Raw genomic sequence first — 27,472 nt, forward strand, 5'->3', positions numbered from 1 at the left:
GGATAGACTCCATGGTCCTGGTACCATAAGAGTATCCACAGAAGGAGAATATCTCTCCTTTGCACAAACACCACCTCTGTGACGACTGACCTTCCTCAGTTTGGCTCCAGTTCCACCACAATCACCGACGTTGCTGATCGTTTACCAATGTTAGACTGTGTTGCTGGAACGGACTGGGCAGAACCAGAAGGCGAGGATGCAGCCCTCGATCAGCCAATATGCTCACATGCTGAACCAGGATCTGTAGCTTCTGAACCTCTTCCACACAGTGAGGTCCCTGAGGGAGCTATTGCGAAGGGTGCTTCGTCGGACAGTCAACGTTCGGGGAAAAACAACCCTGATTCAGACCTCGCTGTTGGTGTACCATCTTCAGTGTCTGACCCCCTCTGGATCTCACAATGAACCCCCAAATGGTACGCTTTGCGATTCCCATGAAAGAACTCTTGAAAATCAGTCACTCTGACCAAAGTGGCAGTTTGCCAAGTCACTTGCCCCTAGATTTGTCCTCTTAACAATGAATCCCCTTGAGGTGGCAGTGCACTAGAGAGTAGAGGCCACTAATGTTGATTCACCGATAGCTCCAAGTTATGGCCCTTGCTGGTATCTGTTGGTCATTCCTTTTGTTACAATGACCCTCATATGCACGTGGCTCAGGTATCTGGTATACTTGTAGTTTTGTATTTTAGCTGGAACTTTCTATGATAAATGGCGAACTAAGGCATTCTTTGCTTAGTACCCGATTCCTGGTGTGATATGTACTTTGCTGCAACTTCATTGAGCCTTTAAACTTTGGTCTGGATGTTTTGGTCTGTAAACGTATTTTACATGCATCTTACCTGCCTTAATGGAAAGGGGAAAAAAAAAAAATATATATATATATATATATATGATCAAGCGCTCAGTTGAGTGTAAAACGCGTTGTGTCGCAGGCCATGCCCTAACGCGTCCTGCCTCGGTTTTGTCTTGTTGCTATTCCAGCCGTGGTTCTGTAATTTAATAAATTATTTTCACTCGTATCTATTCTGGATGTGAGTGTTTTTGCTCATTAACTGACTGTTTGGAGATGTTATTTGGCCTGCAGTGAGTGCATTTTTTTTTCCTTCTTTGTTTTGAGAGAGATATATATATTTATTTTCGAACTTCGTCTACAAGTCAGGAACATTTGTGCTGGGGTTCCAAATAAAGGTCTGAATTTGGACATTTGAGGATTGGACCTAGTGTATACTAGGTCTGATTATATTTCAGTCATCACTGTAGTCAGAATACGGCTATACTTTGTTGCTTCACTGCGACTGATTGTTTTTTCGCACCACCAGTCATGAAAATGACAGTACCTCTGCGCAGCCCTGGATTCACAGTGAACACACGCCTGTCTCCTGGCAGTATGCCTGCAGTTCCAATCTCACCAACTGCTAGGTCTCTGCCCATTTGCCACATGAATTATCCTGCAGGTTCCCTATTGTACCCATTCTCTTTCTGTCAACAAGGATGTCTGTTTGAATATGAAGTTGGTTACCCAGTCCCAAGGCCGACTCATTCCCACTTTGGCTTTACCGGTACTCCGAATTTTAACCACCCCAGACCAAGCGCGCACTAATCTTGCAGCACTGCACCGTTCTTCCATAGCAATTGGTCTCCGATGCTACACCAACCTAGGGCCGCTGTTCATGGGAACTAGCAAACTTATCTGTCCACCAATTCCGGTGTTGTGATCAATAATGTTACATTTGCCTTTGACCGTAATTTTTCATTTTCCCAGTATTGGAACGCTACATATTCCGGAAACTTATCTGTGGGGACACAGCTTATCCCTGGTTATCTATCAATTGGAGATTACATGTGGTATATCCTGCCTGCAGTGTGTCATACTCCCAACTTTCCAGCCCAGTCTCCTCTCAGAAGTAGTACTGCCTGGGAAATCTTTGTTGCAGGGGTGGGATCTCTTACATTGGGAATTAAGATGAAGACTGTCTGACCCAATTGTCACGGTTGGTAGAGGATATTGCAAACGCTACTGCAATTCGCTATCCTAATCATGGTGCTTCAGAATTGTATGGCTGTAGATATCTTTCTGACCTTACAATGAAGTGTTTGTGCAATCAAGAGGGAGTGCTGTACTTGCATGCATAGATACTCCAGCAATATTACCAACATCGTCAACCACATTCGTCACACTGTAAGCCACCAGTCCAGAGGCTTCCTGGACCGGAATGACGATCTATTGGGACCTCTGTGTGAGTCTATTGGTCAGATCTTACTCACAGCGTTAGTCATAATTCTAAGTCTGTCCTCTCTGTTGTCTTGTAAGTGTCTCTATTATCGGGTTTGCAACACCTGTTCTGAAGTCTCTCAAAATGCCCAAGTGCTTTACTGTCATGCTACTGAAGAAATAATCTGGTATGACAAGCCTGAGTTTGTTTGTTGCCCTAAAGATGTATGCCATGAGACTGGAGTGAAGATCTCAGAGGAGGGGATTGTGGGGGGAAAATCTTCAAAGTGAATATGTAATGTACTCCCCTAGCATATTACTGTATGATAATATTGAGTAGGCAAACTGCCATGATTAAATCATGTTTCTTGCTTGTGCGAGGTGAGGCTTTACTGCGCATGTCTCTGTGATGAAGGCTCTTCGCCTAGAGTGTAGTTCTGCTCACCTTCACATCTCTCACTGCGGACAGGTTTCCCTTTTGGCATATGCAAGCGGGTTTCAGGCTCCCACTTTAAGAAAAGCGGCTTTTTAGCAGACGGAACTCATGATACTGTAAGCTTTCTCGCCTGCCTCAGAGCGTGTGTGAATCTTTGAGAAGTATTCAACTTCACTAAATGCATCATGTTATGCTGTCCTCACTGTCCAACATGTAAGAACGCAAACGGTATCAAAGCATAATGGTGCTCTGCTTCCTGCTTGCAATGCTGTTCCAGTACGATTCCTTGCCCTGTCTGGACCACCCCTTCCATTGAAATGCATGAATTCCTTTGTGTAGAACAGTGCAGGGGAAGGGAGTGGAGGGGGGCGGGGAGCTTGCAATGAAGTCTTGTACTGTTGGTTTGTTTTGTCCCGTTTGCTTTCTACTAATCAATTGTTCACCATTCCACCAGATTAGTCAGTGGTCATTTACCAAGACAATAAAAAGGCAAATGATGCTGTCAAAAGCAATAACATTCTAGTGAAAGCATTTCACTAGGCAGATTTGCTGATCCACTTCTAGCGAATGTTCCCCCACGGTCTACCCTAAAATACCACATTTCAACCTCTAAAACTGAATAAGGGACATGGTAACATAAACAGTCAATGTGTACATGCCTGGTGACAGAGCGATTTGTGGACACTACTGTCAGCCCTTCAGATAAGGGGAGTATGTTAGGGAGTTTTGCAAAAGACCAAAAGTAGGACTTTAGAAGACTCACACTTGGTACACAGGGATCCAAATGGCCTGAAACACAATGTATGTTGGTAGCAATGGCTGAGCAGCCAGGCTTAGCTTAGAAGGGAGGAAGGGCTGTAGGAGGTACACAGAACATACACATAGGCCCAAAGAAACACTGATTTTTAGTACAGGGGGTAGTCCTGACCTCAAACATTTACACTACAGTGATTTGCTGTAGAAACAATTCTAACACATCTCCATATATAATACATCTTCATAAGTATGCACTCTAGGAGGAAAAACGTACAAATCCAAATTCTGGAAAGACTGGAGAGGCCAGTTGTAAAGACCTTTATTTATTTAGGTCGCATATTTCAGCATAGATAATTCAATTTTGCTGGCTGAAAGGCTTACATATAAATAGTGAACAATAAACATAATCCCCAGCTTGCTAGGTTTTGTAAAGCGAGGACCCAAATGTTTAACACAGAAGTCACTAAATGCAACCTGTTGTACTTGAAGTTGTACAGGAATCTAAAGAAACTTTTTTTGGCATTCTGCCAACATATCAAAAAAGTGAACACATTCATAAGATGAGTATAGTGTGTTAACTCCACACTACTATACTGTTACTCTATTGTGTTATCTGTGTGTTGTATTACAAGATATTACTTCATATTTGTCAACACTTTTGCAACCAATACTTTGTACAATGCAATGTTTCGCTTCAAGAAACCTAAAAATAGGGTCTGCTAAGAGGCAAAGAAACACTGACGCACTAAAGTTATATAAAAGTAAGTATTTATTTTATAGGTACACACAAGGCAAGTAATTCTTTAAAAAGATAAGTACTAGAACACACAATAAGTAACTTAAAAAAATCAATGCATCATTCACAAAAATTAAATGGTGTCAAATACTTTTAGAAGGGTGGTATGCAATTCAAAAGTTAAGTACAACCTTTGGAATAACTTTTCATAATATATGTTTCGGGTAAAAATTTATGAAACAAACCCAACATAAAGCAGGTAAATACTGGTTATAACTTAGGAAGTCTTTCTCAAGTCCAATTAAGGGTTTTATGAAACCATATCTGAGGCATTACAAAGCTCCACTCGTAACAGGCTGTACCACCCGGGAAGATTTGGTAGCGTAGACAGAGCAGCCAGACTGATTAAGAGGAATAGAGGCTGTAGCATGGTACAAAGAAACTGTAGCAGACATATGGTCCAGAGAAACACTGAAACACTATGTATTGTAAAAATAAATGATTTAAATACAAGCAGGCCAAGATAAATCTTGGGGAGGCAAGTACTATCTACATGTTATAAACACATATAACACTTATGGGTTACAACCCAAAGTATAACATTATTTAGCTGTCAATATGCAGTCAAGTTGAGTCAAACCTACAACACACTCAGAATGTCAATCAGCTATTCTTAGTGAGTAAAACCAGGTTATTTATATTTTTAGAATACCCCTGTCAGTCATACAGTGACACTCAGTTAAATAAATCACGTAATAAACCAGCCATGTTACAAGTATACACTGTGCAACAGATATTACTTTGTAGAACACAGTTCAGAGCTAGTAAAGGAACTCACTTTCTGAGGGGTACATAAGCTACTCAATGATAAGTATGAACTCTCAATAACCATTTTAGAATGCACTAAACAATTCGGGAAAATAAAACCCCAATTACAGTTTAAGAAAGACAATGTATTTGAAGTTAAGTAATTAGCCTATTACACTATTTTGGAAACAACCTAAATAATAGTGGATCACGCCAACAATTGTTACAGAGAAATGACAGGAACGACAGGTCCACAGTTTAACTAGTAGTGGCTTGCACCAACAATTAGCACAGTGACATTATGGGCCTGATTCATGGAAGTGTTTTACAATGGTGCAGTCCCATAGGGAAACGTTCCATGAATCAGGCCCTTAGTTATAAAGTTACTCTATTTTAGAAGTGCCCCCAGAACAGTTTCAGAGACAGCACAACCCAATGTTACAAGTTTGAAAGAGCAGCTGCTTTTCAAGGTAAGTAAAGCCCAATATAAATTTAAGAGGGGCTAAAAGCAACTCAAAGACAAGTATTAACTTCAAGACTGTTATAGATATGCAGAAAGACGATCAGGGAAAGCAAACCCCAAAAGGTACACTTTAAGAATGACAATCTGTTATTCAAGGTAGGTAAACCATATTGGTAAGCTTTTACATTCAGTTAAAAATAATAAACCAGTAGCAATACCCATTACTTTTCAGATGGGGAGCAAGCACCATTTAAGTAAATAAAGATAATGTATATACTTTTTGGAGGGGCAGCATGCAACTCAGAGGTATTAACTTTTTATTGCAGAGAACGTTAGAACACCAACTCATTTACAAGTAAGTACTTTTTTTACACTTGTTATACTTTAAAGACAGCCCTCATCTAATAAAGTCATTCCCTAGTCTATAGCATAGGTTTTCTCATAGGCAAAAGAAGGAGCCCAGTGGTCTAGGAGCCAGCTGTGGGCAGGTCAAGATGGGGTTCAGGTACTGGAAAGTCAAGAGTTCCAGACAATATCTTCATCAACAGTATTCGCTTCAGATTTAGTTTAATGTTCTCAGGGATGCTAATCAATTCACATGTCCAGAAGTGAATGGATTAGCTCCAATGCTTAGCAGGCCCAAATGCAACAAGAGCATACTGCCCCAATTTCACAACACCACTGCGGAAGTGTCCCGCCATGTTGCAGCCTCCACTGGCTACCTGCTTGGTACAGGAGCTGGCTCGTTTCCATCATCTCCAGTGGTACCTCGGTGGGGACCCCCTAATGACATAACTTTGATGTGGTTCAATTTCCATCCCGTTTCTAGCCATGTGAACTGAAGACCCTGACATTCTTGGCCAAGATCTATCAATTCCCCTGATGAAGAAATCCTTAAATTATTTAGTCAACGTAGAAACCGGTCCGTGCTTTATTTTAGAGAAGCAAGAAGTCAATATTGAGCAATTCCAGTCTTCTTGTGTCTACATTTCAAATTATACATTTTTTTTCCTTTGGCTTTGTTATTTTACTTATAATTTTCCTTGCTCTTGTAATGTTTTTGTACACAGTTCAATTGAATGTACAGCTGTCTGCGTACATTGATAGATTGAATGTGTTGTATGGGTTGAATGAATTGAATTCTTGAATTAATAATTACGATCCGCTACTGCTTGTATCCTTTATGAAATATTTTAAAATTTAAATAAATATGATTTATTTTTACTTACGAGCTACTAATTTAAATGTAATGTTTTGTTTCAGACTCCATGAATAGTGTAAGAGTTGGGAACCTGTATACCCTTGGGATAGTTGTATGAAGTCTTACCTCAGGAACCACACCCCCCCGCCCCCCAAAACACAGGTGTGCTGGTCTCACAATATATGAGATAGGAATGATACTAAATATCTCCCTGCCCTTGGGAACATGAGTACTCACAAGGAAAATAAATGGGAAGCACAAGGGGCTCCCAGCAACACTGCAAAGGGTGTGTTGTGTGATGCAAAAGTCAAAGACAGATGGCATAAAACCTGGAGGAAGCTTTACTCAAAAAAGGAAAGAAGGTTTAATAAGAGATACAAAATGACCCAAAATATTGAGGTAAAAGAATGTGTGTGGAAAAGGGTTCCCACTCCTTCAGGAGAACAGGCAGAAAAATCCACAAGTCCAGGAAAAAGTGCTGGGGCGATTTTGCATAAAAATGGGTCAGCCATTTTTACTCCCTAATAGGAATAAACACCCCAAAAAATAGGGGAGACCTGCAAAAGCCTGTACCGCTTGCTCTTAGCCACGCAGCTCCATGGATAGGTTTGGCCTCGTAGCACATGTAGAGCCACAGGAAGAAACTACGATTCCTGCCTGAGAGTAAGGAAAATGTATCTTTTAACATGCATGTATAACTAGATGCAGAGAAATATTTTGTTAGAAAGAAATTCTGTTTTACAGTTATATGTGTACTCTTATAAAATACTCCCATTTGGAACGGGACTTTAAAAAAAAAAAAAAAATGTTTTAAAAGGGAGTAAAAAGTATTATACACTTAACTTTCAAAAACGAAGTATGGAGCACCGACTACTGTGGAGGGAAAATGACTTCACCAGAGAATGCTATCCGTTTAAAAAGCCCCTACCCCATTTAAAATCTGAATATTACAAATGTTTGCTGCATCATTTAAAACCTGAAATTGTAGTCGAAGATAAATTAACTGCCACAAATGCATTTGAATAGAATTTTGAGAGCATACATGTTCCCGACACCTCTAACCTGTGCCACAAGCTAATGACTTTCCCAGAACAATGGCATGCATTCCCCAATGACATAATAATGCATTGATTTGAAACAGTTTCTTGAAAGCCAGTCTATTTAACTACATCTACTTTAAGTTTGTTCTCCGTTGTCCACTAGATCTACACGTAGTTTTTCATTTTAAAAACAGACAAATCATTTATGGTGGGAAATGCCATGACAAGTCTCATGCACAAAACCCACACAACCACCTCTCTCACAGCAAACCGCACGAACTTCACCACACTGCAACTACAACCAACCAACACATAGATTGCAACAACAGCATGCGAGGACCCGCTTTGATCCTATTTGCACACCCAAGCTCAGCGCACAGTGAAAACCGAACTGAAGCTGCCAACAGTACACCACCTCTCACTGTCCTATGCCCTCTTCACCCACTAACCCACCCTGTCCACCTTTTGTTTACAGATCCGCCCGAGTGCCTGGAGACCAACTCTGTTGGTGACGGTGCGCTATATAAATACCTTTAACATAACATGTGGGAGCATAAGTCATACAAACCTTTTTTTATAACAAATAGGGAATTGAATAAGGAATTCAAGAACTGGAATTGCTGATACAGATCAAATCCAATCGCAGCGTGCATGGTTCCGGCCACCACTGGCCTATAATGGGAAAAGTAGGATTTGAAAAAGGAGTAACATTCCGAGTAGTACAAGGAGACCACCCCGCAGGCCGCTCACCAGAGAGTTTTGGTCTGTGCCAGAAGGATGTTAGGATAGACCAAAAAGGCTATTCTAAAAAGGTGCTCACAATCCACATGCGCATCTTTGATGAATGTACGTATATGTGCTGTGTCAGTTCCCTACAGGGGTACACTTGACAACAGGACCTGCTGCTTTTATCTTGGGCAATAGGTGTTAAAGAAAAAACAAAGTTTGTACAGGGGTCTTTTGCCACAGCATTTGATACAATGTTAGACAGACTGTCTTAGCACTACAACAACAAATACAAACTCGTGCTTTGTGGCTCAAAAATGGAAAGCTTTTCTGACATTTCCTTTCGAAGAAAGAAAAAAGGGGAATACTACTAGGCAGTCAGATAAAATTAGAGCGCCTTAATTTGGGGACTGGTGAAAAACTCAAATGCTTTCATCAGTCTCAGACAAAACAGAAAATATGGAATTATGCAGCCATGTCCCCAACCTCACTCCCCAATAAAGCCATTTGTGGTTGGGGAGTCGTGATGAGCAGATTTGTACGTTTCATCAAAAGACGAGCAACACGGCTGTTGGAAAGGAGGAAAAGGCAACTAATAGTCACTAGATTAGTCAGTGCAGGAACTAAGAGGTTGAGCCACATTGACAGGACAAGGATATGGTTGGCAAGAAGACCATCACCAGTTGATGAGATTGGGAGGGGGGGCTCGGGGGAGAGAATCTGACTCCACTTCAACGTTTAGGTGCATTTTAATATCCAGGCTTAAGCTTATTAACTCACTTTTAGGATTCATTGTTTACACAGATTTTAGTCATGTATACCTGGCAAATTTCACCCACTGTAACTGGAGGCTACTTTGAATATATTCAGCAGGTCATGTGCAGAGCCTGGTCTCTGAAGGAGTGCTACTCGCCAGGCCATCCCTCTTCACCGAAATGACATTTTTGAAGAATCTATCTCCAACAGGCGCCCCCACTCCCAGGCCATCAAGATGTAACAACCTTTCATAATTTGAAAAGGTGCCCAAGACTTGCTACTCCCATAGGCTCAGGCTCTCTGAAGGGCTACCTCGAAGCCATGCCCTCAACACCTAGGTGAAGGTATGATGCATCACCATACAAACGCCTGAACAGGTGGCCCCTCTCCTATCATTCATAATTCACTGCATCTGAAAAGGTACTCATTCCTAGGTTTTAATATAGCCCCAGCCCTTAAAACCATATCCCTAATCCTGAGCATAGCCTCACCCCCTCAACCCTCCAAATGTTTTCACTAAGGAAATGCCTTGGCAATCCACTTTTCAACACATACACTTAAAACATGGACCCCCCCCCACCCCAGTCCCGCCAACGGATAAATTCCACCAAAACTCACCGCTGCAGCATCTGTGAAGACGTACTGGCTACCAAGATAAGTGCAAGCAAATGCAGCAACCACGGTGATCAGATAGTTGAAGACTGTGACAAGCAATGCCTTGACGGACCTCACTGAAAAATATGGTACAAAACCAGAGACACGATTAAGGTGACAGTCCCCTGAATATTTAAGGATCATCCTATCGATCTCACACTCGCATATTCGCACAAACCTTGCACAGAAACACCCATATCACTCAAACTAGAGTTTACCACATCATCACTATTCCTCATCAACTGTGCCCAGTTAAATGTGGTGGTGCACTCAGTACAGGCAACTTGCTTTTATTTTGTATAGCGCATTCTGGCTGATGCACTCCATCCCAGATGACAGCCCTCACAAAGAAAGCTCACTTTTTCAGCCCCCTCAAACATGCACCTTGGCAGAGCGAGTGTGGTGTCTCTTCTAATGAAGCTAGGGTTCACCAGTTTTGGTTTGCTCCTGTTCCATTGAGATTATTCTTAGGTGTTTTCTTCACCTGTAGGCCTTGCAACTGATGAATGCAATCTGGGCTCAAGGGATCAGTGTCCCGCCATGGCTCAAACGTATTCGATGGTGCTGCAATGGAGGTGAGAGACACACCTGTAAATCCCAATGAGCACTGGTTTACAAGATACATCCCGACTCCTTTCTTCTAGTAGTATATGCAGGAGTACCCAATATGCAGCAAGCAAGATTGGGATCCGATGCAGTCATGTACTAATGCCAGTTGTCAACAAGAGCCTTCCATTCTAAAACAGACCATGGTCTGGCCAACACAATGCTGCCATTTTGTCAGGGAACGCAGAGATCCCCAACTTGGGCAAAATTAAAGCAGAGAGGAGATTATGTCTCTCAAGTTTGTCAGTTGAATAGGCTGAACTATGGGGGAAGAGCCCAAAGTGTAACCAACGGATGTGGTTCCCTAATACCAAACAGTGCTCATACATAGGAGCAGTACTTCTTTTGCACTCAAGTGGAAGGTTCACTGAATACCTGGAAATCCTTTTATTCCCCCACAATGGGACACTAAGAGAAGGTGAAGAGGACCATCAACACTCTAGGTTATTGCCCACAGAGGTAAATGAAATTCAGTCCCTTGAAGCTGGGGTCTCAGTTTAATCGGCACTACAGGAAGAAACCTGCACCTGAAGAAACCACCCGTCTGCCCCACCCACCACCAAAAGTCCCACCATCCACAGAACTAAGTCCAAACCAATCTCTCATACAAACATCTCTGAAAAACGAAAGAACACTCCTATAAAAGAGCTCTCCTTAATACAAGATCACTGGTCGCACATGCCCTTGATATAGCAGACCTAATCATTAAAGACAAATTAGATCGCTCTAACTGAAACTTGGCTACACAATGCAGCAGGCCCGTCTCTAATGCTGGCCATCCCAGATGGCTATACCATATCCAGGCAGGACCGGGTGGGCAACCGTGGCGGCGGCATCGCCATCATATCTAAAGAAAGTTTAGCTCTCAGACTAGCCCCGACCCAAACCCTGCAATCGTGCAAATCCCTCATTGCCAAACTCCCTATAAATAACACCCAATCCCTCACCATCCATCTGGTCTATAGACCACCTGGTCCACTCGGGACTTTCGAGGAAGATTTGCATAGCCTACTAACCAACAATGCGAAACTACCTCACAATTACTGTTACTAGGTGACTTCAACCTAGGGTTTAACGATCCAGCAGACATGCATGCCTCCATCATAGCCAATACTATCTCATCACACGGACTCTCACAAAAAGTCAACCTACCCACTCACCTGAAGGGAAGAACCCTAGACAGAGTTGCTGATGCAAACTGCTCAGCGGTCATCTCCTCTACCACACCACTACCTTGGACCGACCACTCCCTGGTCTCATTTAACTTATTGACCTCCAGACCACCTACCACAACTGGGCAAGTGGCACCACCCTGCCTAACAAGGAATAGGAAAAATATAACAGTAGAAAGAATTATCCCAGCCATCCTTCCAACGCTAAACGCATTGCCAGACAATCTAGATCCCAACCCACTAGTTCACGAATAACAAAATTATGTTAAATACCATGGACAAAATTGCCCCACTTAAACCTCGCACCAGCAAGCCCAAAACCCATTTAAAAAAATGGTACACACCTGAACTCAAAGCCCTCCGCCTAAAAAAGAGAAAATGTGAATCTGGAAACTATGCCCTTCCAGCGAAAAGAAAGCCACTCTAGATACTATTTCGCGTCAATACAAAGCTGAAATCTGTCTAGCTAAACGGAACTCCTACAACAACCGCATTGCCAATTCCAACTCAAGCATGAAGGAGCTCTTCCCCATTTTGAAGGAACTTGAGTCACCCATTGCCACACCAGACACCTGCACCAAGGACCAGACCTGGTGCGCAGACATCCAACAGGCCTTAGCAAATAAAATAAACACCCTACAAAATAAAATTCAACTAAAAAAAAAAAGACTCCTTAAACCTCACCAATCCTCCCAAACCTCCGCCTAATGTTTTACCTAGCACACACACTAATTCATTCTCCTTCTCTAAAACTACCACCCTGGAGCTCGAGAAAATAATACTTTCTCTCAAACCCTCAAACTGCAAAGGCGACATTTGCCCTGCACACATAATCAAGGACACAGCCAGAGACCTGTCGCCCTTCATTTCCAAACTTATAAACGCATCTTTTTCCTCAGGTAGCATCCCATCCAACATAAAACAATCCTGGGGGCTCCCCCTCCTTAAAAAGCAGACGCTTGATCCCCCTCATCCCCACTAACTACCGTCCCATCACCACGGTACCCTTTCTACTGAAAATCTTGGACAAAGTGGCCTATGTCCAGATCCAGAAATTCCTAGAACTACACAAATTACTAGGCTCCAGACAATCAGGCTTCCAACCACTACACGGTACGGTAACAGCCCTCATGGACGAAGACCCAAATTGATGATCTGAGGGACTAGGGAAAAACAGCACTCCTACTTGACCTCTCCGCGGCATTCGACCTTGTCGACCACAAGGTCCTCTGCAGATACCTGGACTCAGCTACTCACTTCTCCCCAGAAGCCATCAGATGGATTGAATCCTTTCTGAGCGAGAGAACTATGAGAGTCTTCTCCCCATCAGCAGCAGCAGCAGCAGACCCCTCTCCTATTACTTGCGGAGTCCCGCAGGGTTCATGCGTCTCCCCCACACTATACAACATCTTCACCAAACCTCTGTTCGACGATCTGGATCATCTGGGTGTCACCTACACCAACTACGCAGATGACACTCAGATTCTCCTCCCACTTTCAGGGGATCACAGCAAAGACAGAGTTGGTGAACAGGGTGTATCTCATCATTCAGGCATGGATGGCATCTCATGGCCTATGCCTGAATGATGACAAGACAGAGCTCATCATCCTGGGTACCCCCACTAATATCAACAAATTAGGCCTCGAATATGCTGAATTCAACATAGACGGCAACATTATCAAAGTATCCAGGGAGGTAAAAACTCTCGGCTTTTACCTGGATGCCACATTCACTAAACAGGTCAATTCACTAGCATCTACTCTCCAGGCTCGATTATTGTAATGCCCTATATAGCGGTGCTAACAAAGCCATTACCCATAGGTTACAAATCCTACAAAATAATGCCTTGAGAGCTGCCCTCAGCATTAATAAAAGAACACATCTCCACTACCAGACGCCAACACAATTGGCTCTCCACCGATAATAAAATCAAACTAAAGTTGGCCTCCCTAACACATAAAGCCCTCAACAATGCTGCCCCCAGCTATTTGATGGACAAAGTAAAGAGAAAGTCATCCATTAGACAAACAAGAACTATCAATTCCAACTGTCTGATAATTCCCAGATTCAAACTCTCCACCATTGGAGGCAACAGCTTCCCTGTGAAAGCCACCACATTCTGGAATTCTTTGCCACACAACCTGAGAGCCGATCAACCCTACCTGCACTTTAGAAGGAAGCTCATCAGTCACTTGAACTCCAACAACCCCCTTACTTAATTGTACATTTTACACCTCTGTATAGATACTGATACTTACTGCTTGAGGCCTTTGCTCTCGCCACAAACAGCCCCCACACAGATCTGTATTTTTCACGCCTTTGTATAGATATTATATTTTTATATGTAAAGTTTTGTATATTTCTCATTCCTGTAATCCTTAATTGCGTATATCTATAATTTTATTTTAATTGTATATTTCTGTATACTTCTGTAATATTGTAAGCCTCGCATATCCTTTCTGCCTACGCCCTGCTGCCCCTGGGTATGGTGCGCCATATAAATAAACAAACATTCAAAGCTGGAACATTGTTACCCTGACCTCAAAACAATAGGTTATGCCAAGATGAAACCATAGAATCTATGGCAGATCTTCTGATTGAGAAGGAAATTGGGTCACAAGAACGATGAGTCTTTAAAGAAGTACTAGCATAAAGGTGTGTCCATTTTGTCGCAATACAAGTTTGCATACCCATCTGATAGTCCAGTGAGATGCTCCATTTTGTGACAGCAAGGAGCTACGTTTCCAATTGCACTGCACTCAGAAATAGCCACAGGAAATTGAAAACCCAGGGGATTCATCAGAGATAACTAGCCAACTCACACCATGTACAATAAGGATGGCGACATAATAGCCCCAATTAGGATGAAGTGCATCTAGTCCCAAAGTCTGTTACCTTTGCCGTTCCAGGTGTTTTGGACTGCAACTCCCATCAGCCAATACTGATGGATCACGAGAGTTGTAATCCAAAACCTCTGGAGCACCAACGGTTGAAGAACCCTGTCTTAGGTGGCTCCTGAGAACATCATGCAGTCACAGCAATGACCACGGACTCAACAGACACCGAAACGTCTTTGCAGGTCATCTCCTTAAAGAACAGAATCCAATAGTCCAGAACTACAAACATCTATATCACAAGGTTTTGCCGATTCAGATACTGGAGTGATGTAAAATCATGTCCAGTCAGCGAGTATGTCAGTTTCTGGAGAATCCCATTTCTGACAATGGCGTTGACCTTCAGGGCAAGAGCCAAAGTGGGGGATATGTAAGGGGGTGTGGGGTCGCATCTCTGGCCAGGGGAATTACCCAGACTGCACGCTAGCACAATTAGAAGGAAGAATTACGGGTGGCAAACAGACTGTGGCCTCTGCTGGCCAAAAGGAAAGGAAAGGTGGATCTAGTACCGCCAACACGGTTTTGTATTGTTTGTAAACTGCAGTTATGTGACCAACCAAAATCTATGCAGGCCAGATTTATGCCCTCCCCCATTGCGAGTGAAGGATCACCTATCCTCAGTCAGCTTCTCACGTCCCAAGTAGGACCATGTTTAGACAGGGCACCAGAGGCAGTCTCTTAACAGGCTTGTACATCCACACTAAGAATTAGCAATACCTGGCAGGACACCTTAATGTCACAGTACAACATCCTTCTGTATTATGGTTTCAGATTACCTCAATCCTCTGGTCCAGAGTATAGAGGAGCTTTCAATTTTATGGTTAGCACATCTTTCACCCTTTTCACCAATTTCCCTCATCGAGACACTGCCATTGTTTTTTTCCAGGAGCTTTGAAAGCAATCATTGTGGGGTTTTCCCCAAGGTACAAAATGGCATTGGAAATCCTCCTTAACCAGCTAGAAGTGGTTTGGAGCCAAGTGTTAAGTAGTCATCTACCACTGTGAATCCAACATGCCCAGCGGCAGCAATTATTCTCCATTTCATCTCTTTGCCTGGAAATTAAGTCTGTTCCCGAGGTTAAGGCTTTTCTAGGGGACTAGCAATTCTATTGTGCCATCTCCCACCTACATTTGTGGTTTAACATGCATCCAAATCTCTGGGAGAAATCTCTCTGCATCTGCTTTTAGCCAAGGCATTGTTTTTAGTAGCCATCACCAAGTTAAACAGATTGGAAAGTTGGATGCCCTTTTACAGTGGTAAATTAAAAGATAAATGCATTAAAAAATAAACATTTGCGATTCCAAGATGGCGACGATGGGGAGCGGACGTGTGAGGCTCGCTCCGTCCCCCCCACTAGACCGCGGCAATAAAGCATAACAAAGAAGCCGAAGACTCTCACCGATCCCCCGCCGTGGGCACCGGCCGCATCAGGCGTAGAGGATGCATACAGCGTGGCTATCTGCCCGAGAGCGAAGACGCGTCCCGCTGCATGCGACTCCCTGAGGCCGATACACTCCACGGACCCCAGCGCGGGAGCGCTGCTTCGAGTTACGAACGGGTCTCTCCCTAGGCATCCCAAAGCAGGAGGACTTGGTAGGGGCCGCTCTCCGGGTAGCGGTCCCCCCCTGTACACAATCGCTGACACGGGCACCGGCTCCTCCAAGTACCAACCCGAGAACCATCAGAAGACCCGCCCCCGAGCCGGAGCAGCAAAAGGACACGGGCGGCACAGCGACGCAGTGAGGACAGGAGCCGGGATACCCAGTCAGCTGGAGCACCGGCCCGGCCCACCAGTAGACGGGTCAGAGAAGTTGGCGTATGACAGCGAGCGGAGAGAAGAAAAGGGAAAAGGCGAAGCAGGAGCAGAACGGAGGACATCACACGCGGAAATCCACCGAACACAAGACGGAGGTTGATCCCGGCAACAGGCGGCCATCTTAGCAGGTCCGAGGGTCTAAACACCCCCACACGCACCGCACTGGACCGGATCACAACCGGTACCAAGAACAGCGGTAAGCACCCTAAAGGCCACATTCTGGAGCAAAGCACAGGCCCGTCATAAGACAGAGTGAGGAACAAACAGGCAACCCCCCCAGTACTTAGTGAACAGGGGGAGTCAACAACAAGCTCCGACAAGGGAGGTGACCCCAATTACTAGAATCGGCAACGCCGTAGAGGTCTCAGCAGGGGCATACCGGCTCCTGGCCCAACACAGAAGGAAGGGACGAACAAAGGAGCTGGCAGCTGAAGATCCGAGGGAAACCGGCACAGATCGGATATCAAAGTCAAAACCATAACAGCACCTATGTCAAAATCTAGGGGGAGGGCAGCCCAACAGGACCAACAACCATAGCAGAAGAGAGGGGAAAAGAGCCTAACCCAACTGTGGGGACCCGAACACGCCAACCCATCCACTTCCACCAAGAAAAAGACTCCGGAGGTCCTATCAGCTACAGAACCCTCGGACCCGCTGGAACCTGATATGGCAACCAGGGAAGATATGAAATCGTGGTTCAGGGAATTCCAGTCGCAATTCCTAGAAACAACACAGGCACAATTTGAAACCATGAAAAAAGACATGCGTACAGCAATGCAAGAACTAACGACTGAGATCACGAATCTGGGCGAGAGGACGGACACATTGGAAAAGATCACTCAAAACCTTGATGAGGAGCACAGCTGTACGCAGAGGTCCAAGAGCAACTCCTGACTCAAACCCATCTGAAAGAGGCAGTAGGTCTTTAAAGAGATCTTAGACGCAAAGGAGGACTAAGAAGTTGGAATTGATAGAGTCCATAGAGTAGGCCCGAAGAGCAAGGTAGAACCAGGCGCGAGGCCACGGGACGTCCTGGCAGCCCTCTCCTCATACCCCCAAAAAGAGCAGATATCACGGAAGGCCAGGACCATGGACCATATTAGGATGAATGGGGAGGAGGTGCAGCTCTATCAAGATTTGGCACAGTCCACTCTACAAAAGCGCAGAGACATGGGCCCGGTGGTGAGAACCCTAACGTCAAAACAGATTAGATATAAATGGACTTTCCCCTTCGGACTCCTATTCACATAGGAGGGGAAACAGAGGAGAATAACGACATGTGAGGAGGGGAACCAAATATTGGGGACACAAGAACAGGAGGAAGAACTACAGGGAGCGAAGAGAGACATAAGAACCCAGAAAAGGGCAGAATGTCAGTGGATGAGAGTGGACAGACAGGGTAGGATCCCAACGCCGAAAGAGAAGTCACATCAAATGACGAAGCCCCGAGGTGCCTTCGACGGATATATGAACTGCCCAAGTTGGCAGATTGAAAGAAACAACTCAGTTGGAGGAGAGTTTTACACAATTTAAGGTGTGATGGAGGGTCCAAGTGGCACCTATTGGAATCCAGAGGGACTTAGTACACCCTACAAGTTATCCCCGAGGACCGATGAGTATGGCGCTCACGGCGCAACGCCTGAGCGAACATAGGTACCGGAGCTCATCCAAGGGCAGTTTTGGGGGGAGGGGGGTATTAGGGCATGTTGGGGATGGCCTAAGGGGGGGGGGGGGGGAGGGTAACCGGGAACCACCAAATAACTTACAGAACATATCAAAGGAAGCATTTAGAGACTCTTCTTCTAGAAACGTGATGGGTACAAAGGTTTTAACTTATAACGTCAGAGGCCTCAATTCTCCCGTCAAAAGAAAAAAAGTAGAATACATACCTGAAACAAGAGAGGTTTGAGATCATCCTGCTACAAGAGACGCACATAAAAGCACACGACAGGGGAAGGGTACGGCTGAAGGGTTACAATCTGATCATACAGGCAAACGCAAGAGAAAAAGGCGGGGGTCCTGATCGCGTTCAGGGATTCCCTAAAGGTACAAGTTCTCCGAACGGAAGCAGACAAACAGGGCAGATTTCTGCTAGCCAACACGATCATAGAAGGCAACCCCCTAACTCTAGCGGCCGTTTACGCACCCAACACAGGCAAAGAGGGTTTCCTCAAAGATATGCTCGAAAAGTTAGAAAGCTTTGCGGCAGGGGAAATACTGGGGGGGGGGGGGGGGGGGGGGGGGGGAGACCTGAACATAGCATGGGACCCTGTAATAGACAGATCAAACCCCAGACAGCAGGGGCAGTACCCCGCTACGGAAGCCCCGAAAAAGAAAATGGCCAGCCTGGCACTGGGAGACATCTGGAGACATATGAACACCAACCTCCGAGGTTACACATACTACTCACACGTTCACCACACGATGTCTAGGATAGATTGTTTATGGGCATCCTCAGGCATCCTAGGCAAAACACGAAAGACCGACATCGGCTCCATATCTCTGTCAGATCACGCCCCACTGTGGGCTGTGATAGAGCTAGCCCCACGGGCGACCAGGATATGGTAATGGAGGCTCCCTGAGGAGATATTGAGGGACCCTGTGATGGAGAATACGGTCCGAGAACAAATCACTGAATACCTTGCAAATAATAATCACCCGGAAATCTCGATCGAAACCAATAGGAGGCCTTAAAAGCTGTCACCAGGGGACATATAATAGCTCTGAAAGCCCAAAAAGTGAAGCTTAACCACCAGTGGGAAAAGGAACTGGAGGCACAAATCGCAAACATTCATGCAGAAATACTGCTGAACCCAACTATAAAACCACAAAAAGCACTGAGGCACGTGCAAGGCCAGCTAGAAGCGATTCGCACGAAAAAAGCAGAAAGACACCTGCTGAGGCTAAAACATTGGTACTACATTAAGGCTAACAGAGCAGATAAACTATTAGCCAGACAACTGAGGGGGGAAACAACAAGATAGGACAATAATGGCCCTCCAGGATGAAAGAGGGAATAGAATGACCCAAACTACTGATATGGGGGAAATATTGGAAAGGTTCTACAGATCCTTGTACTCCTCAGATCATCCGGACGAGAATCTCCAAAAATCATATCTGGAGGGGGTGGAGCTTACAAGACTATCCGAAACAGAGAAACTTACACTAGAGGGCGAAATAACAATAGAAGAGGACAACAGGGCAATTCGAGATCTCCCCAGAAATAAGGCCCCGGGCCCAGGCGGCTAAACCGCCTTATTCTATAAAACATATAGGGACATACTTGCCCAGACCCTGACCGAGTTATATAACTCCTTCCAAGGTAAATGTAACATTACCCCAATGATGAATGAGGCCAAGATGCTGGTGATACACAAACAGGGGAAAAGACCCCGAGCTACCATCCTCCTATAGACCCATAGCTCTGATAAACCTAGACGCGAAACTATACACAAAAATCTTAGCATACAGACTCACCCAGGTACTCCCAAAATGGATCCATCAAGATCAGCCAGGGTTCGTCCCGGGAAGGCAAACTCATGATAATATTACGAGAGTCCTCCATAGAGTAGAAAAAAAATAGGAGTAACACGCACGCCGGCGGTGATACTAACACTGGATGCAGAAAAGGCGTTCGACCGAGTAGAATGGTCCCTACTATTTAAAATACTAAGGAAAATGGGCATAGGAGAAACGTTTATCAAAATGGTACAAGCTAACTATAATTCCCCTAACATCAGAGTAGCGGTGAATGGGTCCTTATCTAACACGATACGCATTGAGAGAGGGACGAAGCAGGGATGTCCACTATCTCCCCTGCTCTATGCAATCTTCCTGGAACCACTGCTGGCGCGAATAAGGGGTAACCAAAATTTAAAAAGGCATAGACATGGGAGGAATCACCCATAAAACAGTAGCATAGGCAGACGATATGCTGATCTCATTAGGGGATCCTGTAAGCTCCCTCCCCACCCTGATGCAGGAGATTGACAAATATGGGGCCATATCCAGCCTCAAGATAAACAGGCAGAAATCGGAAATCTTGATACTTGCGGGAGATATAACCCGAATTCACTCGGTAGCAGAAGACCTCCAATTGAGGATCGCTGCGTCAGGGACCAAATACCTGGGAATCACCCCGACACACAAAATACATCAATTATACTCCCAAAACTTCCCGCATCCGTTGAAACAAATAAAAAGGGACATGGAAAGATGGAACCCATTATCAATATCATGGTGGGGGCGGATAACAGTTACCAAGATGTCCATACTACCCAAACTCCTATACCTATTTCAGGCCCTACCAATAAGACTCCCAAAGACATTCTTTAAATCATTAACAAAAGCAGTCAAGGAATACATCTGGTGAGGGAATGTCACGCTCACCTGATTCCCACAGAGGCACAGGTCTGGCTTCGAGTGCTGATGCTTCTTATATGGTGAAGCGCAGGACTCTGAAGATGGACTCACTGGCTCGCAGGAATATTCCCCTGTGCATGAAAAGGGAGTATTACCTACTGACGGAATAATGCTCAAGCCTCCCACTCCCTTCCAACCCTCCACGATACCCTTCCTCGATTCCCCGTGAAGTCTCACCTTAGGGTCTGGAAGGATGAGTTCTCCATCCTGCTTCTGATGCAGGGGCGCGTTGAAACCCAGTTACTTCACTGGATTGAGGTTTGATGGGAGTTCAAATAAGCTTGACTATTCAGGTAAGGCGCTGTAAGAGTTCTGTAGCAAGTTCAAAAGTTCAAGCTTAATAATAATGTTCATTGTCTTATTGCTGCAAGCGCTAATGCTTATGTCTTTTTCCCCTTAGGGGCCGGGGTTCGGAATGCCGGAGATATGGCGCCGACCCGAAGTGAAACGTGCAGTTCCAGTAAATGACAGGTAAGTTCTGATGAGCGTTCGGGTAATGTCTTTGCATTCGCTCATTCAATGTCTTTGTCTTTTTTCCCCATAGGGGCCGGGGTCCGGAATGCCAGGAAGCGGCAGGACCCGAAATGAAATGGGAATTACCAAACAGGTAAGTCCTAGAAGGAAACTGAGCTTTTTCCTATTCCCTTCCTTCTCTCACCTTGTGTTCTTGTCTTTTTCTCACTAGGCTCTGGGAAGTGGCTGCGGATCGGCATGATCGCTGCTGAAGATGAAGGTGCCCAGGAAAGGTGAGTGAAATGCAGCGCTGAAGCGATCGAAGCGAAATGCTTTTAAAATGATGTCTTCCCTTTCAGGATCGTCGGTGTGAAGTCTCCGTGATGCAGCTTTAGCAGGTAAGGTCTTCTTTCTCTCCAATTCTCTCTTAGCAGGTGACCCAGGGTGCTGACAGGCGTGGCTGAAGTCCAGATGCAGGAGCTGACACGGTGAGCGTCCAGCTGCGAGGAGCAGAACGCCGCGAAGCGCGAGTTGCTGTTCAGGCGTGGTTTAAATCGCTTTGGAAGAAGTTCCAGGTATGTATCCTTCCACCGATCAGGTATGTATCCTTCCCCGACCACACCCAGGGGAAAGTAGTTCCACAGGTAAAGTAGTTCCATTCAGGCCTCAAGAGGGCCTGGATGTAGCAGCATGGTCTGCCCCAGGTAAGTGCACATTAAAACACTTGAACACATGTCTAGCTTTATGAGCCTGGCGCCTAAGGCGCCAGGACAGGGGTCCAACATGAGCCTGGCGCCTAAGGCGCCAGGACTGTGTCCAAAGGGCCCCAGCTTGGGCCCGCTGGCACTTCCCTGGGGGAAATGATGCCTGCCTCTGGGGTTGCTGGGTCGGACCTGGCTCCTTGGAGGTAGGCATGACAGTACCCCCCCTCAAGACCCCTCCCAAGGTTGTTCCCTCCGGGGGTTTTGGCTTGTTCGATTAATACAAAGGTTCCACCAGAGATTTCCGAGGTGCTTGAACATGGTTACTAGGCTCCCACGATCTCTCCTGAGGTCCATATCCCTTCCAGTCAACAAGATAGAAGAGTTTGGACTTTAACACCTTGGAGTCTAAAATGTCTTTAACTTCGAATTCTAATTCCCCTTCAATTTGAACTGGGTCTGGAGGCTTGGACAGTCGGGTCCCTGGTTGTACTGGCTTCAAAAGTGATGCATGAAAAACTGGATGAATACGCATGTTAGACGGTAAATACAGTTTAAAGGCCACGGGATTGATTATAGCCTTGATGGGATAAGGTCCAATGAATCTGGGTTTGAAGGTTTGCGGGCCCTTGAGGGGTAAATGTTTCGTTGCTAGCCATACCTGATCTCCTACTTGGTAAGGAGGAGTTTTACTTCGGTGCAAATCAGCGTTTTCTTTATACTTTTTCTTGGCTTGCTGTAAATGAGTTGCAGCTTCTTTGAAGGCTCGGGTTATTGTGGAATGCAGATGATTTACTGCGGGCATTTCCAGGGTCAGAGGTGGATCTAGATCAGAGGTCCGAGGATGGTGACCATACAAAGTATAAAAAGGAGTTTGTCCGGTTCCAGAATGCACTGAATTGTTGTATGCATATTTTGCGATCCAAAGGATGTCTTTCCAATTTAACTCGGATTGGTGTAACATGCACCGAAGATATTGCTCGAGAGTCTGATTGGTTCTCTCGGTTTGTCCGTCGGTCTGGGGGTGGTGGCTGGTGGATAGCCGCACATCTATTTGTGCTAGTTGGCAACACTTCTTCCAAAAATGGGAGATAAATTGACTTCCACGATCCGAGACTAATATGGAAGGGAAACCATGTATGCAAACTATATTCTCCAGAAATTCCTTGGCCAAGGTGGAAGCTGAAGGCAAACCTTTTAAAAAGGGATAAAGTGGGCCATTTTGGAGAATAGATCCACAATTACAAGGATAGTGTTGTAACCAGCACAAGGAGGCAGGTCCGTTATAAAGTCCATTGACAAGGTGTGCCATGGTGCCGGTGGAATATCCAAGGGTTGAAGTAGGCCGGCTGGCCTTTTCTTTTGACCCTTGTTTTGGGCGCAAATTCCGCAAGACAATACAAAAGACTATGTCTTTTCTCCAAGAAGGCCACCAGAAGTGGCGTTTGATTTTTTCCTCCGTTTTAGCGATACCAGGGTGTCCTTCCATTAATGATTCATGATGATGGGCAATAACAAGTTCTTGCAATTCTTTACTAGGCAGAAACAACCGCTCCTGGAAGTAGGGTAAGTCATCCTTAACGGTGTAATGAGGACTCTTTTGACTCCATTCCAGTAAGGCTGAAGAGTCTAGAAGTTGTTTTACTTGCGTTTGGACGTCCTCAATAGTTTGCAATGAAGTTAGGCCTAAGATTCTTTGTTCAGGTATGATTGGCACAGGCTCTAAACTCGAATTGGGTTCTTCCATGCCAATCGGGGATAAGGCGTCCGCTTTACCATTCTTGCAGCCAGGGCGATAGGTAATTACAAAATCAAATTCCGCAAAGAATAGAGCCCATCGGAGTTGTCGTGAAGATTGAGCCTTGGCCGTCTTTAAATAGTGTAAATTTCTGTGGTCCGTAATTACGGTGATGGTGTGTCTTGCCCCGAGAAGGTAGTGACGCCAAGCCTTGAAAGCAGATTTAATAGTCAGTAACTCTTTGTCGGTAATTGCGTAGTTGATTTCAGGAGGAGAACATTTCCTGGACCAAAAGGCCACAGGGTGTAGTTGGTTAGTTTCTGGGTCTCTTTGCGACAGGAAAGCTCCCATGGCCGAACTCGATGCGTCGGTTTCCACAATGTAAGGGAGATCTGGGTGCGGGTGCTTCAATATAGGTGCAGAGGTGAATTTGGTTTTCAGGTCCTGAAAGGCTTGTTCGGCCTCAAGAGTCCATTCAAAGCGTTGGTTTTTCTTTAGGAGAGCTGTGATGGGTTGGACTGTTCGGGAAAATTCCGGGATGAATCTTCGATAGAAATTGGCGAAGCCGAGCATGCTCTGAACTCCCTTCACCGAGCTAGGAGATGGCCATTTGAGGATGGCGTCCACCTTTCGCGAGTCCATTCGGACTCCTTGAGGTGTCAGGATGAATCCGAGAAACTCCACTTCTGTGGTATGAAAAACGCATTTTTTTCGAGCTTTGCAAATAGTCTGTGCTGGCGCAATTTCTCAAGAACTGCCCTAACATGTTTTCTGTGATCGGATTCTGAAGAGGAGTACACCAGGATGTCGTCAATATAAACAATGACACAGACGTCGATAAGTTCCCGAAGAACATCATTCATAAAGTACTGAAAGGCGGCTGGTGCATTGCACAAACCGAAGGGCATCACCTGATATTCGAAGAGCTCAAATTTGGTGCGGAATGCAGTCTTCCATTCTCGCCTTCTATTATACGCACCAGGTGATAAGCTCCTCAGAGATCTAACTTGGTGTACACACAAGTATCTTTCACCTGGTCGATAAGCTCAGGGATCAGGGGCAGAGGATAATGATTCTTAATCGTTATTTGATTTAGGGCGCGATAGTCTATACATGTTCTAAGGTCGCCCTCTTTTTTCGGCACGAAGAACAGAGCTGAGGAGACAGGAGACTTGGACGGGCGAATAAAACCATTGGCTAGGTACTGATCTAAATACTGACGCAAATGTAGGTTCTCAGGTTCCGTAAGAGCATAAATCCTACTACAAGGTAGTTGAGCATTGGGTACCAGATCGATTTGGCAATCATAAGACTGATGGGGAGGTAACGTGTTAGCCTGTTCCTTCTGAAAAACGTCTTGGAATTCTTGGTATTCTGATGGTAGCTGTACAGGGGTGGAAGTTGCAGAGGCTAGACCCATAACTGGATTTCTTGGGTAACAAGTTGGTTCACAATCAGGAAAACTTATCTTCTTTGCTCGCCAGTCAATTCTGGGATTATGTGTTTCTAACCAAGGAATTCAAAGAATCACTTGAAATTGTGGGGCCTTGATCACATCAAACACGATTGCTTCCCGATGTCCATCCTGACCCACCAGTGTCATTTCAACAGTGGAATGCGTTACAGGTCCTGAGGCTATTTCGGTTCCATCTACAGTAGTAATGACATCTTGGGTTACTTTCGGGCGGAGAGGGAGCTTAATCCTGGAAGCCAATTCAAGGTCTATGTAATTTCCAATAGCTCCACTGTAGATCAGCTGAGGCTGTTTTGGGTCCACGAGCACCATTGGCATGACAAAATGCGAGGTCAAAGAGTTTGTTTTCAAGCTCGGCAAGCGGACCCCTACGCTTGTCGGGCTAGGTCGTTTCCCGAATCAGGTGTCAATAAATCGTTATCAGTGGCTCCAACCACCTTCTTAGGTGGTTTAACCGGACAATTTCGAAGAAAGTGACCGGAAGTCCCGCAATACAGGCAAAGTTGCATTTGCCGCCTTCTCCCTCGTTCCTTCAGTGTTAATGGTCCTTTAACACCGCCAATTTGCATAGGTTCGGATAAGTCGGTACTCTTGGAGTTAGCGTGGGTTTTGATCGGTACTCGGGTTTCGTACTTGAACCGATCTGCTTTTCTATTTTGAAGTCTGTGATCAAGTTGAACCACCAAGTCTATGTAGTCTGCGCAGACCTGGGGTGGATCTACTATCTGAGCTAGAACATCCTTAAGCTCTCCGCGCAGGCCTCGATGAAACAATGTGACCCTTTTGTTTTCTGGCCATCCAGTTTCCACAACCAGTCTATTAAAGGTGGCAACGTAGGAGAGAAGATCCTGATTACCTGGTCGTAAGGATAGCAGTTCGTTATCAAGGGCCTGTCCTTGAGAGTGTCGAGCAATCAATCTTTCCATGCTGGCCTGAAAACCCTGAAAATTCTGGAGAATGGGATCATCCTGATTTACCAATGGAATAGACCAATCGGCAGCACTGCCACTGAGGTAAGATAGTATAAAGGCTACCTTGGTCTGGTCGTTAGGGAAGGCCCCGGGTCTGCATAGAAAGTGTAAACGACATTGGTTCATAAAGACGGCATATTTCTTGGATCCCCCACCAAACGTTCAGGCGGGGCCAAAGGCATGTGTCCAGGGAGATTGATTTGTACCGGGTTATTCAAACCCATTGATGTGGAAGTATCTCCGGAATTAGGTAAAGGAGTGTGCCCTGCCTGGGCCTGCAATAACCTTTTGGCCAGGTCATCTGTTCTTTCCTTGGATAGGATCAGTTCTCTTTTGAGAGCGTTAGTCTCCTGGCGGGCTGAGTGCACTTCTGCCCGTAATTCCCCGAAAAGCTGGGCCAGCTGATCTGTCTCGGAAGTCTCCATAGCGCCCGGGTGGGAAATTGTGGGTAGGCTTCGCGTTCTGTCACGCTCACCTGATTCCCACAGAGGCACAGGTCTGGCTTCGAGTGCTGATGCTTCTTCTATGGTGAAGCGCAGGACTCTGAAGATGGACTCACTGGCTCGCAGGAATATTCCCCTGTGCGTGAAAAGGGAGTATTACCTACTGACGGAATAATGCTCAAGCCTCCCACTCCCTTCCAACCCTCCACGATACCCTTCCTCGATTCCCCGTGAAGTCTCACCTTAGGGTCTGGAAGGATGAGTTCTCCATCCTGCTTCTGATGCAGGGGCGCGTTGAAACCCAGTTACTTCACTGGATTGAGGTTTGATGGGAGTTCAAATAAGCTTGACTATTCAGGTAAGGCGCTGTACGAGTTCTGTAGCAAGTTCAAAAGTTCAAGCTTAATAATAATGTTCATTGTCTTATTGCTGCAAGCGCTAACGCTTATGTCTTTTTCCCCTTAGGGGCCGGGGTTCGGAATGCCGGAGATATGGCGCCGACCCGAAGTGAAACGTGCAGTTCCAGTAAATGACAGGTAAGTTCTGATGAGCATTCGGGTAATTGTCTTTGCATTCGCTCATTCAATGTCTTTGTCTTTTTTCCCCATAGGGGCCGGGGTCCGGAATGCCAGGAAGCGGCAGGACCCGAAATGAAATGGGAATTACCCAACAGGTAAATCCTAGAAGGAAACTGAGCTTTTTCCTATTCCCTTCCTTCTCTCACCTTGTGTTCTTGTGTTTTTCTCTCTAGGCTCTGGGAAGTGGCTGCGGATCCGGATGATCACTGCTGAAGATGAAGGTGCCCAGGAAAGGCGAGTGAAATGCAGCGCTGAAGCGATCGAAGCGAAATGCTTTTAAAATGAGGTCTTCCCTTTCAGGATCGTCGGTGTGAAGTCTCCGTGATGCAGCTTTAGCAGGTAAGGTCTTCTTTCTCTCCAATTCTCTCTTAGCAGGTGACCCAGGGTGCTGACAGGCGTGGCTGAAGTCCAGATGCAG

The 27,472-nt window shown here is 45.4% G+C and overlaps 1 protein-coding gene across 1 annotated transcript in view; it reads right to left on the reverse strand.

Moving 5' to 3' along the window:
- The window catches only part of TMEM199 (transmembrane protein 199), a 103,253-nt gene that overhangs the window by 24,736 nt on the left and 51,045 nt on the right, over positions 1-27,472 (reverse strand). Inside the window, exon 5 of the mRNA XM_069615348.1 lies at positions 9,749-9,861. Coding sequence (XP_069471449.1) covers positions 9,749-9,861 — 113 coding nt within the window. The remainder of the gene's footprint in view (positions 1-9,748; positions 9,862-27,472) is intronic.

Source organism: Ambystoma mexicanum, chromosome 9 (genome assembly GCF_040938575.1).
Source record: "Ambystoma mexicanum isolate Mex_15411 chromosome 9, UKY_AmexF1_1, whole genome shotgun sequence".
Classification (NCBI taxonomy): Eukaryota; Metazoa; Chordata; class Amphibia; order Caudata; family Ambystomatidae; genus Ambystoma; species Ambystoma mexicanum.